The 14,401-nt window shown below is 42.3% G+C and overlaps 1 protein-coding gene across 12 annotated transcripts in view; it reads left to right on the top strand.

The window, feature by feature from the left end:
- Positions 1 to 12,950, top strand: part of SLC8A1 (solute carrier family 8 member A1) — a 373,856-nt gene extending 360,906 nt beyond the window's left edge. For all 12 annotated transcript variants that reach the window (XM_066266987.1, XM_066266985.1, XM_066266986.1 and 9 more), the window contains one exon: positions 9,500 to 12,950. In XM_066266987.1, the coding sequence (XP_066123084.1) occupies positions 9,500 to 9,876 (377 nt within the window). In that variant the 3' untranslated portion in view covers positions 9,877 to 12,950. The remainder of the gene's footprint in view (positions 1 to 9,499) is intronic.
- The last annotated feature ends 1,451 nt before the right edge of the window (positions 12,951 to 14,401 follow it).

The raw sequence follows: 14,401 nt of genomic DNA, 5'->3' as shown, positions 1-14,401 counted from the left end.
TTTAAGCAGAGAGTCCTGCCTTTCAGCTGCTTGTAAGATTAGGGTCTTAAACCAGATCTCATGTCTTTTTATGACTTGGGTTGTATGGAATTTTCAAAATAAAGAATCTCTTTGCATTTAAAAAGATAATAGAGCATAAAATTGTTCTTAAAAGTCAGAGGCCCATAAAGTTAATACATCTTTAAAGGGTATTAGTTTAGAATCATTACAGCAAGTCAGATTCCCTCACCACATATGGGTTCTCTTGGAATCTGGTTCTGTTATTATAAAAATAACACCCGGCATTTGTTAAGTGGCAAGGTCCCATCCTGAGTGTTGTTCACGTTCACTCATTTCCTTCAAAACTCTATAACGTAGGTAAGCTTCTTACCTGGCAAGTGGAGGGGCCAGAATTCAACTGATTCTCCTCCTCCCTCGGCCTTTCATAGCATGCATGCTAGAACAAGGTTTTACAAAATAAGCATAGCCTAGTTTGAGAGTGGGAGGACTTTAGAGGTCAGCTGTCCCAACCCTTCCACCAAGCCCACCCAAGTTGTTTTATGAGATGACCAACTGAATCTGAGGGCAGCACTGTCTGTCAGAGAAATCAGCTGATCCTCACCTCCCTCCAGTTAGCTGCTTCCCTAAAACTCAAAGATCGAGTCCTCCCTGCAAGGCCCCCGCACTGTGGACTGGGAGCAGCAGGTTTTAAGCCCATGCCGTGGAACATTGCTTCTCAAATGTTGGTGTAAAAAAGAAAGAATATCCTAAGGTCCTTGTTTAAATGCACATTCCTTTATCTTTTTCCTCAGAGTCTGATTAAGTGGGTTGAGTGTGGAGCCCCAAATCTTCATTGTTAACTAGCCGCTCCCAGTATTTCTGACCCCAGTCATGTGTGGTGTGCAAAGTTGTTGTTTCAGATATTGTGTGTAATGTCATTCATCGCTGCCACCATTTATTCTGCAGCTTCAGCCAGAGAAATGGAGGGCTGGCCAGTATGATTTGAAGTAAATAATTTTGCCAACACTTCTTATCTATTTTTTCAAAAGGAAATGACTCTGTGGCAATATTTATGAAATGAAGACACACAGCATAATTTGATCAAGGACAATGCCTTTAGGTCTAGAGACCTTTCTTCTGAGCATCTTCAAATATTTTATTTAGGTCATTATTTTTTAAGAGGAGAAGATATTTATTATCACTAGTCAGCTCTAATGAGGCAAGGTTGTCATGGACAAACTCCTACAAATAAAAATATTACACCAAAATCATATCTGTGATCTGAGTCTTTTGATGTATCCTATAACAGTAAAGTTACAGAAAATTTTAGAGATGAAGTCTGTTGCCCAAGAACAGACAGGTAGATGATGAGGCTCCTCCCACAACTATACCAGATCTGTACCCCCTAGCCCATCTCTGACATTGGCACTGACCCCCAGGTGCTGCGGGGATGCAGGCATGCCCCCGTCAGCAGACTGGGCTTCAGTTAAAATCACTGTCCATGTGAGTTCCTGAGCTCAAATCACTTGAGAGTGGAATAGAGGGCCCCAAAGTGTGCTAAGAGTCAAGAGTAAGATAAATCATCTGGGGTGAAACCCTTGCTCCAGACAATACATAAATGTGTCACCTGCAGGACTGAAAGAACTATCCCCTTTGCAGAAGAACTATTTAAGGCTTCATCTATGTGTATCTATAAAGGTTGAAAAATGCAGGTAAGTGTGTTAACCTATTCCTGCATACCAACCAGGTGACTTGGCCAAGGTTATGTATAGTGAATGTGAGACAGGTCTACAGAGAACAATTAAGCCCTGACTCTGTCATGTGTTGTTTAATTCCAACCACACTGCCTCTCAAACAAATCTTTCCTGTTATTGATTTACAGCCATGGGTACCAAGGAGGCAGGACTGTACAACTATTCTAAAATTTATTAGAATTCCAGGTGGCAGTTTTAAAAGCAAAAATTGCTGTTAGAAATCTGACCTTAAGTATACTTGAAGGGATGTATATAAATATATACTCACATGATTTAAGTTTGTGCCAATCACATTGGAAATCTAATTTATTCATGTCTGAATTTAATAGGCAAAGTTGGGAATCTGATTACAACCCCACTGAGACCATGGCAGTAGTTACTTTTTGGGTTTTACTTTGGGGAATGGCATTTGAATGGCTTTTGTCTTGTTTAGCCATAGCAGGTTATGGGTTTAGCATTCAGGGCAGGGCTTGGCAAAGCTGTAATAGAGGTAATTTCGGGACAGTTCTTCCCACTTCGTTTGGAAAACAGAGTTGTCTCTATTGGAGCTAAGGTTAATGGTTTAGATTTGCATGTGTTTCTCAATTTTTTTTTTACATGGCTTTTGAACCTAAACAGACAAAAGGCCAGATGGTTAATTTATGTGACAAGCTAGTCACTTTGCAAATACCTTTCTCTGGAATCCTGAAAATTCAGTCACCAAACAGGAAAGCATTATTATAAGAATTCTCATGTGATGTTCACACTAAGTGACTAAGAAATGGCTTGAGGACAAAGAAATCACTACAGTCCCAGATGTGTCCTCCATTTCCGGCAGAATGACTAATGTGGCTGTGTGAGGCCCTCGGACCCAGGACCCTGTGATTTTATACCTCATTCCCTCTGGCACTGTGGCAGAGTGCCGCCCAAGAAGGGTTTCTGCGTGGAGAGGGGTGCCCGGAAGTCCAGTGTGCATGCGCCACGTGCCGGGAGGTAAGCAGGTGTGTGCTGTGGAACAGCGCCAGGTCACCTGCCCCTGCAGCACGGGGGAATGCCCCCTCCCGACAGCCCCGCCTGAGTGACCAGCTGGCACGGCAGCCCTGTCAGCACAGAATAAATGTCTCAGGTGTCCTCCGCTGCTTCCTCCTGCCTTGGACTCCACTCCTTTCCTTTCCTTGCTCAGCTGCCTGTCCTTGAAAAAGGAAAGCTAAACGACTTCCTTTTTATTTGAGGCTGCTGCAGCAGCTCCTGATAACTCTCAAGAACGATGTGCAGGAGACCATTGAGATGAATCTTGTTTGCTTTCACTCCCTACCTTCTATGACTGTCCTGACTGGGCTGCACTGTGGGACCTGTGTTCACAGAGCAGCCCACACCTTGGAGCCAGTGAGAAAACTGCTCACACCTCTGCAGCCTTGGCTCCCACAGACAGAGAAGAACCTTGTGTGAGAACCTGTTTCAGAGTTCCCCAGGGAAATGGACTAAGAGGGGAGGAAATCTTTAGCCTTTGTGGTGTGATGTGACAGCTGTGTGGTGTGGATGGAAAATGGACTGTCAAATCAAACAGATTCGGCTTAAAAATCCTGGTTCTGTTGAGCAACACCCAGTCCAAAGGCATTTCCTAAATTGTAAATAAGAAATAACATGTATCGCTCATTCAACCCTCCTAGCCGATAACACATATGTAGCACAGAGTAAGCAATGTTTGCCCTCTGTCTGTGATGGGAAGCCAGTTTTAGTTCTTTTATAAAGAAGCAAAGTCGGTGAGATGGGCCCTGAAGGTTAACCAGTTCCCTTTCTGGGAGAATATGGTACTGCAGAGCCTGTGAGCAGCCTGAAAAACCTTCTCACTCATTCATTGTAAGGCACGAGAAGCTGCAGGCTGATCGAAACTTACTGCTCTGTGTGTCATTCCCCCTTGGAGATTTACCGAAGAAGGATGGTGGCCACAGAATAGCCACCAAGGGGAGAATCTACTGCAGATATACAAATACATGCATGCTCAGAGCACGCTAGGGATCAAGAGAACCAGAGCACGTGACACGCTACTGTATAGTGATATCATACCTGCCGTCATTGCCTTTGCAGTCTATGTTCAGACTGACAGTTACTAAGGTTGACTATAAAACCACTGTGCATGGCATTTTACAATGGCAGCTGAAAGGACTTGGATATCAGTAAGCGGGCATTCATATACAAAAGAAATTGAGTATCTAAAGGGAGCTCTTACAGATTCTGCCTCAACTTTTGTCTGCTTTTTATTCTGTTGACATGTTTTCAAGTGTCCTACTCAATATAACACCCTCTACCCCCGCATCATGCACTCCATGCCCCATGCAGAGCCTCTTTCCATACCCATATATACCCTTTGAGCCCCCTCCCCCATCTGAGTCCCCCCTTTCTCTCTGGGAACCGCTACCATGTTGTCTGTGTCTGAGTTATGTAACATAAGTTGGCTAATCCCTTCACCTTCTTTGATCCCATCCCCTCTTCCCCTTTCCCTCTGACAGCTGTCCCTCTGCTCCCTGTCACCCTGCCACTCTTTCTGTTGTGTTCCTCAGTTTATTGTGTTCATTAGATTCCACATATAAGTGAGATCATGTGTTTCTCTGCCTGGCTTATTTCTCTTACCATAGTAATCTCCAGGTCCATCCATGCTGTCACAAAAGGTAAAATTTTCTTCTTTTTAACAGCCATATAATATTCCATTGTATAAATGTACCATGGCTTTTTTATCCACTCATCCACTGACGGGCACTTGGGCTGTTTCCAGATCTTGGCTATTGTAAACAATGCTGCCATAAACATGGGGTTGCATTTCTTCTTTTGAATTAGTGTTTTGGGATTCTTAGAGTTCTTTATAAATTTTGGTTATTAACCCCTTATCAGACATATGAATTAATATGTTCTCTCATTGAGTGGATTGTCTTTTTATTTTGTTAATGGTGTCTTTTGCTGTGCAGAAGCTTTTCAGTTTGATATAGTCTCATGGGTTTATTTTGTCATTTATTTGACTTGCCCAAGGTGATATATTAACAAAAATATTGCTTTGAGAGATGTCTACATGTCTGCTGCCTGTTTTCTTTTAGAATTTTTATGGTCTTACAACTTATATGTAAGTCTTTTATCCATTTTGAGTTTATTTTTGTAAATGGTGTAAGTTGGTGGTCTTACATTATTTTGCATGCACCTGTCCAATTTTCCCAACACATTAAAGAGACTGACAAAGGAGGCAAAAGTACAAAATGGAGTAAAGGCAAATAGTAATTGACCATAAAGGTGTGGGTTTATTTCTGGGTTCTCTGTTCTGTTCCATTGATCTGTATGCCTGTTCTTGTGCCAGTACCAGGCTGCATTGATTATAATGACCTTGTAGTATAGCTTGATATCAGGAACTGTGATACCTCCCACTTTGTTCTTCATTTTTAAGACTGCTGAGGCTATTCGGGTTTTTTGGTTTTTATTTTGGTTCCATGTAAATTTTTGACATACTTCAAAGATGTAGAACAAGTATTCTATTGGTATTTTAATAGTAATGGCATTGAATCTATAGATTGCTTTGGGTAGTATGGACATATAAATGGTGTTAAAAATTCTATCCATGAACATGGTATATGCTACCACTTGTTTGTAGCTTCCTCTATTTATAATTTCAATTTCTTATATTTTTCCAAGTACAAGTCTTTAACCTTCTTGGTTAAATTTATTCCAAAGTACTTCATTTTTTGTTGTTGCAATAGTGAATGGGATTATTTCCTTAATTTCTCTTTCTGGAAGTTCATTATTAGTGTATAAAATGACACTGATTTCTGAATATTAAATGAATTCAGCAAGGTGGGGAGATATAAAATTATCAGGTCTCATAGTTTTTTTAGCTGAGACTTCAGGGTTTTCTATATATAGTATCATGTTGTCAGCAAATAATGACAGTTTTACTTCTTCTTTTCCAGTTTGGATCCCTATTATTTCTTCTTGTCTAATTGTGTGGTTAGGACTTCCAGAACTATGTTAAATAAGAATGGTGTCTGACCAGGCTGTGGTACAGTGGATAGAGCATAAGACTGAGATGTAGAAGACCCAAGTTTGAAACCTTGAGGTCACTGGCTTGAGGGTAGGCTCATCTGGCTTGAGCATGGGATCATAGACATGACCCCATGGTTGCTGGCTTGAGCCCAAATGTCGCCGACTTGAAGTGCAAGGTCACTGGCTTGAGTCCAAGGCTGCTGGCTTCACCAAGAGGTCACTTGCTTTGCTGGAGCCACCTGGTCAAGGTAATATGAGAAGGTAATCAATGAATAACTAAGGAGACTAGGGAGCCGCAATGAAGAATTGATGCTTCTCATCTCTCTCCCTTCCTGTCTGTCCCTATTTGTCCCTCTCTTTGTCTCTGTCATTGCTCATTGAGTATGATGTTGGCTGTCAGTTTGTCATACATGGCCTTTATTATGTTCAAGTACATTCCCTTTCTGCCCACTTTGCTGAGAGTTTTGATCACAAATGGGTGCTGGATTTTATCAAATGCTTTTTCTGCATCTATTGATAAGATCATGTGATTTTTATCCTTCATTTTGTTTATGTGATGAATCACATTGATTGATTTGCAAATATTATACCAGCCTTTGCCTCCTCAGAATAAATCTCACTTGATCATGGTGTATGACCTTTTTAATATGTTTCTGGATCCAGATTGCTAATATTTTGTTGAGAATTTAAGCATCTATTTTCATCAGAGATATTACCCTATAGTTTTCTTTTTTTGTCATATCTTTACCTAGTTTTAGAATTAGGATAATGCTTGCCTCATAAAATGAGCTTGGAAGTCTTCTCTCCTCTAGAGTTTTTTGGAATAGCTGGAGAAGGATAGGTATTAGTTCTTCTTTGAAACAGTTATCAAAAAACTCCCAGCAAACAAAAGTCCTGGACTGGATGGCTTCACAGGCAAAAATTACAAACATTCATTTTGTTGTAGTTGGTCTATTCAGGTTTTCTGATTCTTCCTTATTCAGGCATTTTAATTATATATGATGTGTCTTGGTGTGGGCCTCTTTGGGTTCATCTTTAATGGGACTTTCTGTGTTTCTTGAAGTTGTGAGACTTTTTCCTTCATCAATTTAGGGAAGTTTTCAGCCATAATTTCTTCAAACAATTTCTCTATCCCTGTTCATTCTCTTCTCCTTCAGGAACCCCTATGATGTGGTGTTGTTTCTCTTCATGTTGTCATAGAGGTCTCTTATAGGACAAGATAAATGTAAGCACAAAAGCAGAGCAGCAAGAAGAAAAGAGGCTCCAAAAGACTGAGGAAATTCTAAATTGCTGATTCAATCCTCTTCTTCATCCAGCCTGCTGTTGATTACTTCTAGTGCAGTCTTCATTTCAGATATTGTATTTGCCATTTCTGTCTGGGTTTTTTATGGATTCAATGTCCTTTTTAATGCTTACTAAGTTCTTTTTTTTTTTTTTTTCCTGAAGCTGGAAACGGGGAGGCGGTCAGATAGACTCCTGCGTGTGCCTGACCAGGATCCACCCGGCATGCCCACCAGGGGACGATGCTCTGCCCATCTTGGGGTGTCGCTCTGCCACAATCAGAGCCATTCTAGCACCTGAGGCAGAGGCCACAGAGCCATCCTCAGCGCCTGGGCAAACTTTGCTCCAGTGGAGCCTTGGCTGTGGGAAGGGAAGAGACAGAGAGGAAGGAGAGGGGGAGGGGTGGAGAAGCAGATGGGCACTTCTCCTGTGTGCCCTGGCCGGGAATCGAACCTGGGACTCCTGCACGCCAGGCCGACATTCTACCACTAAGCCAACCAGCCAGGGCGCTTACTAAGTTCTTATTGTGATTGTTCATTCTTGCTCTAAGATCCTGAAGCATCCTAATAACCATTATTTTAAACTCTGCATTTGGTAGTTTGGTTAGGCCATTTCCATTTCATTTCATTCTTTTCCTAGAGATTTCTCTTGTTGATCATTTGGGTTGGGTCATATTTCTTTGTCTGCCTATTTTGTCAGTATATTAGGTAGGTCTGCTCTGACTCCAAAATTTGTTGTGGTGCCTTGATGAGGAAGATGGGCTCAGTGGTATTAATCTCCAGGCTACCTGAGTTCCTTGCTCTAGGAATGATTCTTGAGGATTATATTTGCCTTCCTGTTCTATGTAAGTCTTCAAAGCTGTTAGCCCTTTCATGGGTGAACTTATCCCTTCAGGCTGACTGGATCTAAGGGTAAACCTTGGTCACGTGTATTGGATACTGTGCATTGTCTGTCCTATGGGCATAGTTATTCTCAGCAGGGTCTGGTGCCTGCTGGACTCCTCCTTTGGGCTTGTTGCTTGTGTGGCTAGGTGAGTCTAGCTTTGGTTCAGTCTGCCACCCACTACTGCTTCTGGGTGATCTTGGCAGGGTTGTGGTATGGGTTGATGTCAGACATTTGTAACCCATTGTGGTCCCCCTGTCTGGAGGTACCACTCCATTCACTGTTTGTTTCTTGGTGCAATCAGCTCCAAGCAGGAGGAAGCTGATCATTATACACAGGTTGGCCCCTCACATACACACCCAGGCACAGAAAATGCAGACAGAAACATTTTACATATATTATTCCAATTTAACAATAACACTCGGGGATAGTGACACTCACCTCAATTTTAAAGATTAGAAAAAGATACATTCAGGACTGAGTGTATGAACCTTGCAGATTACCTCAATTTCCTAAACCTCAATTTCTTAAAGACAGGAAAGTCATGGTGCAGACAGGGAGCAGGACAAGAGTGACTCAGACTTCTTAAAGAGTAGAGCCCAGGTTTATAGTACTTATGAGTCAGAGGGTCTCAAATACGGCCTTCACAACAATTAGTGAACAAAGAACTTGGAAGATGGTCATTTCTGTCAATGGCACAGTAAAAGGTAAGATGACACAATGGATAAGCATTTGCCTTGAAAGCAGGAGGCCTGAGCATAAGCCTTGACATGGCTTCTTCCTTTCTGTGTGACATTTCATCCATTACTTATCACCTCTAAGCCTAGCATCCTCACTTATAAAGTTTCCTCCCCACACAGAATTATCATTATCAATGCAGTAACTTATGAATGGTAAAACAGGCTCACCTAAGGCTATAAGCAGATACCAGTTTTTATTATAATTCAATTAGTTTCAGCACCACTATTGACTTGCGGTAGCATCAGCTCCAGTTTATAGATGAAAAATTTAAGGGATCAAAAGGTATTTCCAAGGATTCAAGAGCATCTTTGATCCAGCAGCTATGTTTATCTAGAATCTTTTGGCATGTTTTTAAGCCAGATTCCTGAGCATTGTAATTTTCAGTCTTAAGAAGGATCCCACAGATTCTAATGTAGATGGGCCATGATCAGTCTGAAAAATGTTCAGTATTACAAAGAATTGTTGTATCTGTGGGTAAAGAACTTGACTGAGATCACCGGTGACACAGCCAACCCTGAGTCCTCAAGTCTTGACACCTTGTTGTTCTGGCCATACCACTGGGACTCCAGAAAATGACACAGCCCTGCTGTGGTCACTTCGTTTCCAACCACGGGTTTATTCTAGAGTCCACAGCTGAAGTTTCCCAGCACTCCGCAGACACCTTTAAAAGGCTGAGCATAAGCCCTGACATGAATGGTAAAACAGGCTCACCTAAGGCTATAAGCAGATACCAGTTTTTATTATAATTCAATTAGTTTCAGCACCACTATTGACTTGCTGTAGCATCAGCTCCAGTTTATAGATGAAAAAGTTAAGGGATCAAAAGGTATTTCCATTGCCTTTTTGTTCTTCCTCCACAGACACATTTGCAAGCAAAGTGGCCGCTACCCAGGACCAGTACGCGGATGCATCCATCGGTAACGTCACTGGCAGCAACGCAGTGAATGTCTTCCTGGGAATCGGTGTGGCCTGGTCCATCGCTGCCATCTACCATGCAGCCAACGGGGAACAGTTCAAAGTGTCCCCTGGCACGCTAGCTTTCTCTGTCACTCTCTTCACCATTTTTGCTTTCATCAATGTGGGGGTGCTGCTGTATCGGCGGAGGCCGGAAATCGGAGGTGAGCTGGGTGGGCCCCGGACTGCCAAGCTCCTCACATCCTCCCTCTTTGTGCTCCTGTGGCTCTTGTACATTTTCTTCTCCTCCCTGGAGGCCTACTGCCACATAAAAGGCTTCTAAAGGAACAATCAGATATAGAAAATTTATATATATATATATATACATATATATACATAAAAAGTTATGTACAATGAACAGAGGAAACTGACATTGTCATGTTCACTTACCTGCTGATGGAATCCAGCTTCAAGAGCATACTTACTAGGGCTGAAGTGAGAAACCACCCCCTCCCATTCCCAGGGGCACCGTCACATTGAGCGTCACGGAGGCAGGGCCGCGACGGGCTGTGTTCTCTCCAGGTTCACACACCATTGAGTCTGATTTGCTTTCTCTTGTGGCTTTTCAGTGGGGGTTGGGAGGTGGTTGATGTTTGCCTTTTATTTTGTTTTATTTTTGTTTTGTTTTGTTGGGAAGATCAGAGTTTTTGCTTCTCTTGTGGGAGGTGATGACCAATCTAAATGCAAATGGATTTTTGGTAAAAATTTAAGTCATTAAGATGACTCTCCCCTTCCCCACATCCTTTAAAAAGTTACTTTGGATTAAGAAGGGACACATGGGCACAGAAGAAGAAAGAAGCGTGTGTTCACTCTGTTGGTAAGGTCAAGCTTATCTCTGGAACGTGAGCGGAGGTGAGGCCACCTCCGAGAAGCAGCCTGGGAGCTGGCACAGAGCCAGGAGCAGTGGTGTTTCTAGAGACCATCTGAGATTTAAAGAGATGGCGCCTAGGACTCTTGTTCAACAGGTAAAGGAATAACGTGCCTAGATTCCCAGGAACATGTAAAATCCTTGATTTTGTATCTCTTTAGCTCTGGATCGAGATCGGCAAGGCCCTTATTCTGGCGTTCCAACCCAGCTGACTCCCCAGGCCCCCCAGCCCCCACCCGCCTCCTCCAGCCCGCCACCCCTCCTGCAAACAGGAAGAATAACCCCATTCAGAAAAGCATATCATCCTTTTCCATTTACATCACTATGTGTCCCAGTCCCATGTTCCTGTTGCCTCAGATCATCTGTTGGTTTTATTTTCTAAGGCATCCATGGCTTGCAGAACCCTGTTCTGGTCATGACTGAACATATGCTCCTCCTTCATGTGCCTGTTTGGGAATGTTGTTGTGATACCTGTTACACAGTGCATGGATGAAAAACTAATAAAACAAAACAAAGCGTTATCTGTATATAGTAGAGCATAGCATATACTGTTCTCTCATTCAGCAATGTTCATTGGACACTGAAGACATAAGTGAGTTTTTTTTCACCTGAGTTGTAACTTTTGTGTTGTTACTGAGTTTATGACTAGTGATAAAAAAGGAGAAAATGGCTTGTTGTTCATGGAGCTGCACATTCATTTCTAAGAAGCAATAACTGTCACGTGGGAAGTTAAAGCTATGGAGAGGACAGCAGGCAGACTACAAAGTATCTTCATGGAAAATTAGCTATGTGGAACACACCAGAGGCCTCTAAACCATCACCTGCTGATTCAGGAAGGCCAAAGAGAAAGGTGTGGACAAGCAGGTGCGTTAGGTCTATGCCTGGGCTTTGAGAGCCTCCATTCTCACAACATCCCTGCCCCTAAAGTATTTATTTCACATCTTCTCTGTCTGGCACAGATGGTAGATAGTGCTGGTTTGTTCAGTTTATTTTTTTATGTAAAAGCCTATTTTGAGCCCTGTTTCTTTCACCGTCCAAACCCCTCTGATTGTACCTGCAGTTCTTGAGTAGGAAAGAAGCCAAGCTGACCAATGGGTCTTTGAAAGTGAGTCTTCTCTACTTGTGACTAAGGGGTCAGCAGTTACAGGAGAAGATGAGTGCCTCCCAAAGAGATTGTACCGGGAAGTTTTGAACCCTGAAAGAGAAATGGCTTTTTCTGTTTCAGAATACCAAAGAGCGTGAATAAACCCACATTCCAAAATAGTGAATCCACCAATGATCAAAAATGGAATGATGTTGGTACTCTCCCAGAAATGTCTCGATCGATAGATTCCCAGCCTGGAGACACCTCTAAGCCCTTTGAATTGATTCAATGATACTTAACAAATAAAAACTGTTAAGTGTTATTTTCTCTTCTTCCACTTAGTGATCAAGATCATTCATCATTTAATAAATAGTTGGTGACTGAATAAATAATTAACTGCTGGTTTCCCACTCAATATGCCAGGCATTATGCTACCTCCTGGGGAGTGAACCATGAACAGAACAGCCCAGACCCCTGCCCTCAGAGGCTTCACTGTGAGTGTGATTGCTCTTTCCCTGAGTAAAAGTTAACCGAGCCACGTGGAAACAGTTATCTTGCAAGGAAAAACACAATTATGAAACTTTTAGAAATAAACACATTGAAACTGTGCATAGGTTAGGAAAAGCATCCCATCTTGCAGTTAAGTACATCACCCCTTCTTAAACCAAGAGGGCAATCATGTTGGTATTCCAGATCACTGAGAAGACCCAAATAATCCTGGTTTCTAACTATTTGACAACAATACGTTTCCATGCTACACACCTCTATAATTCTTCTTCTGTCCTGGAGACGCACCCCCGACCTGTCATGGCCCAACACACTAGTGGCCTAACTAATTTGGGGGCACATTCTACCCCCCCTTTTTTGCAAAGTTACTAAATGGAAAGCTAGCCTAGAAACACCAAGTAAATATTGTTAAGAGATATGAGCTGTTTAAACATTAGAAAGATTTTGCACTCGTTTGTAGCCATATTTGGAATGTCAGTGATCCTATAGCAAATTCCTACAGGGGATTACTACAGGGGACTTTTGAGAAATTCCTGCCGTTGGTCAATTTCAACTTCAAAGCTTTTGGGTTTGTTTGCTGTTTAAAATTTTATGTTATAGGGAAAATATGATTCTGGTTGTTCAGGGTTTATGAATAATTATAGTTGTGTAAAATTATTTTATTTTGTTTGATTATTTTATTTTGTGTGTATTGTGCACAGCTTTAGGGGGAAAGGCACAAATTGTGCTATTCCTTATACATGGTACACATTATTGACACCGGCGAATAAAGTTTCTAATTGTTTCTGACTTAATCACTAGTGATGCAACATATTCTGTGTGGAATGTTTTCTCTCCTCATTGTCATCTACGTCATTTTTTGTTTTTATGTTTTAAAGAAATAAAAACCCAAAAGATATTATTGTGCAATTGGTATTCTAATCCAAAAGAAAGAAAATAGATGTACTAGTTTGAAGAACCAATCTTCGGACACTGGGCTCTCCTGGGACATCGTCCCATTGAGATTGAGATAAATGTTGGACATTTCTCCATTTCACTGTTTTCTTACAGCATATAGCACCACTTTAGTTACCTACATCCTTCCTGCATCCAAGAACAGGCACCTATCGGATCACCTTTTGGCATATAGAGCATTAGATCAAGTCAGTCAGTCCCAATAAAATTGTCATTTAGACGTACACAGTGGAGAAGTAGGAAAGCACTTCTGATACATTATTCACCTGACCATCTTTAAAACTTTTGGAATTCCTCATTATATTCATATATAGTCATGCGTGGAACACTTGCATATGTGAAGGAAATAGGTATAATTTAAATATTTCTTGGATCAACAATATGTTTCCTGTGACCCAATCTTTGATTTAACATAAAATGAGCTGCCAACATTTACTTCTTTAAATGGCAAAAGAGTAATTACTGACCAGAGTAGCCTTGACTATTTAACAATCCTTCAGCAAAATGCCGTGGCCCAATGATTCTAAACCTTTTATACGCTAATTTTAATTTTTTCCACAGATTCTAATTCAAGCCTGCCACCAGTGATAGTTCTTCTTTTCTTGGAGAAGCAACAAGAAAAAACTTAGAATATCTGAAGGGTTGCGGCATTGCTTAAAACTGTGTATTTCATGATAGGTGGCTGTCATCCACAATGAGAACCCCTAATTCGGCACCTTTCCCCTAGTAGTCTCATTACCAATAAAAGCTCTTCATCCACATGGCCTTTTTCAGACAGGGCCTGATTCACTGTTGATTCCATAGCCCAGGACGCCTGACCCTAACCTGAAGTGAAGTGAGATTGGCTGATTAGCTCAGGGTACATCTGAGAATTTGTGGAAGTAATTAGAAAAATAGCAAATTTCCTCTGGTAGAAAAAAAAGGCCTTTGTTCTTTAAGAGAGACAAAACTGGCCCTGGCCAGTTGGTTCAGCGGTAGAGTGTCGCCCCTGCATGTGGAAATCCCGAGTTCAATTCCCAATCAGGGCACACAGGACATGTGACCATCTGCTTCTCTGCCCCTCCTCTCCCCTCCTCTCCTCTCCCCTCCTCTCCTCTCCTTTCCTCTCCTCTCCTCCCCTCCTCTCCCCTCCCCCTTCCCCTCCCCTCCTCTCCTCTCCTCCCCTCCTCTCCCCTCCCCCCTCCCCTCCCCTCCTCTCCTCTCCTTCCCTCCCCTCCCCCCCTCCTCTCTCTCCCTCCCTCCCACAGCCATGGCTCGATTGGTTCTAGTGTATTGGCCCCGGGTGCTGAGGATGGCTCCCTGGAGCCTCCACCTCGGGTGCTAAAAATTGTTCATCTGGGGCCATGCTTGCAACTGACCTGAGCATCAGCCTCAGATGGGGGTTGCCAGGGGGAT

The sequence above is a fragment of the Saccopteryx bilineata genome, chromosome 3, assembly GCF_036850765.1.
Source record: "Saccopteryx bilineata isolate mSacBil1 chromosome 3, mSacBil1_pri_phased_curated, whole genome shotgun sequence".
In the NCBI taxonomy this organism is placed as follows: domain Eukaryota; kingdom Metazoa; phylum Chordata; class Mammalia; order Chiroptera; family Emballonuridae; genus Saccopteryx; species Saccopteryx bilineata.
Note: the sequence above shows the minus strand (reverse complement) of the source record. Positions and strands in the feature narration are given on the sequence as shown.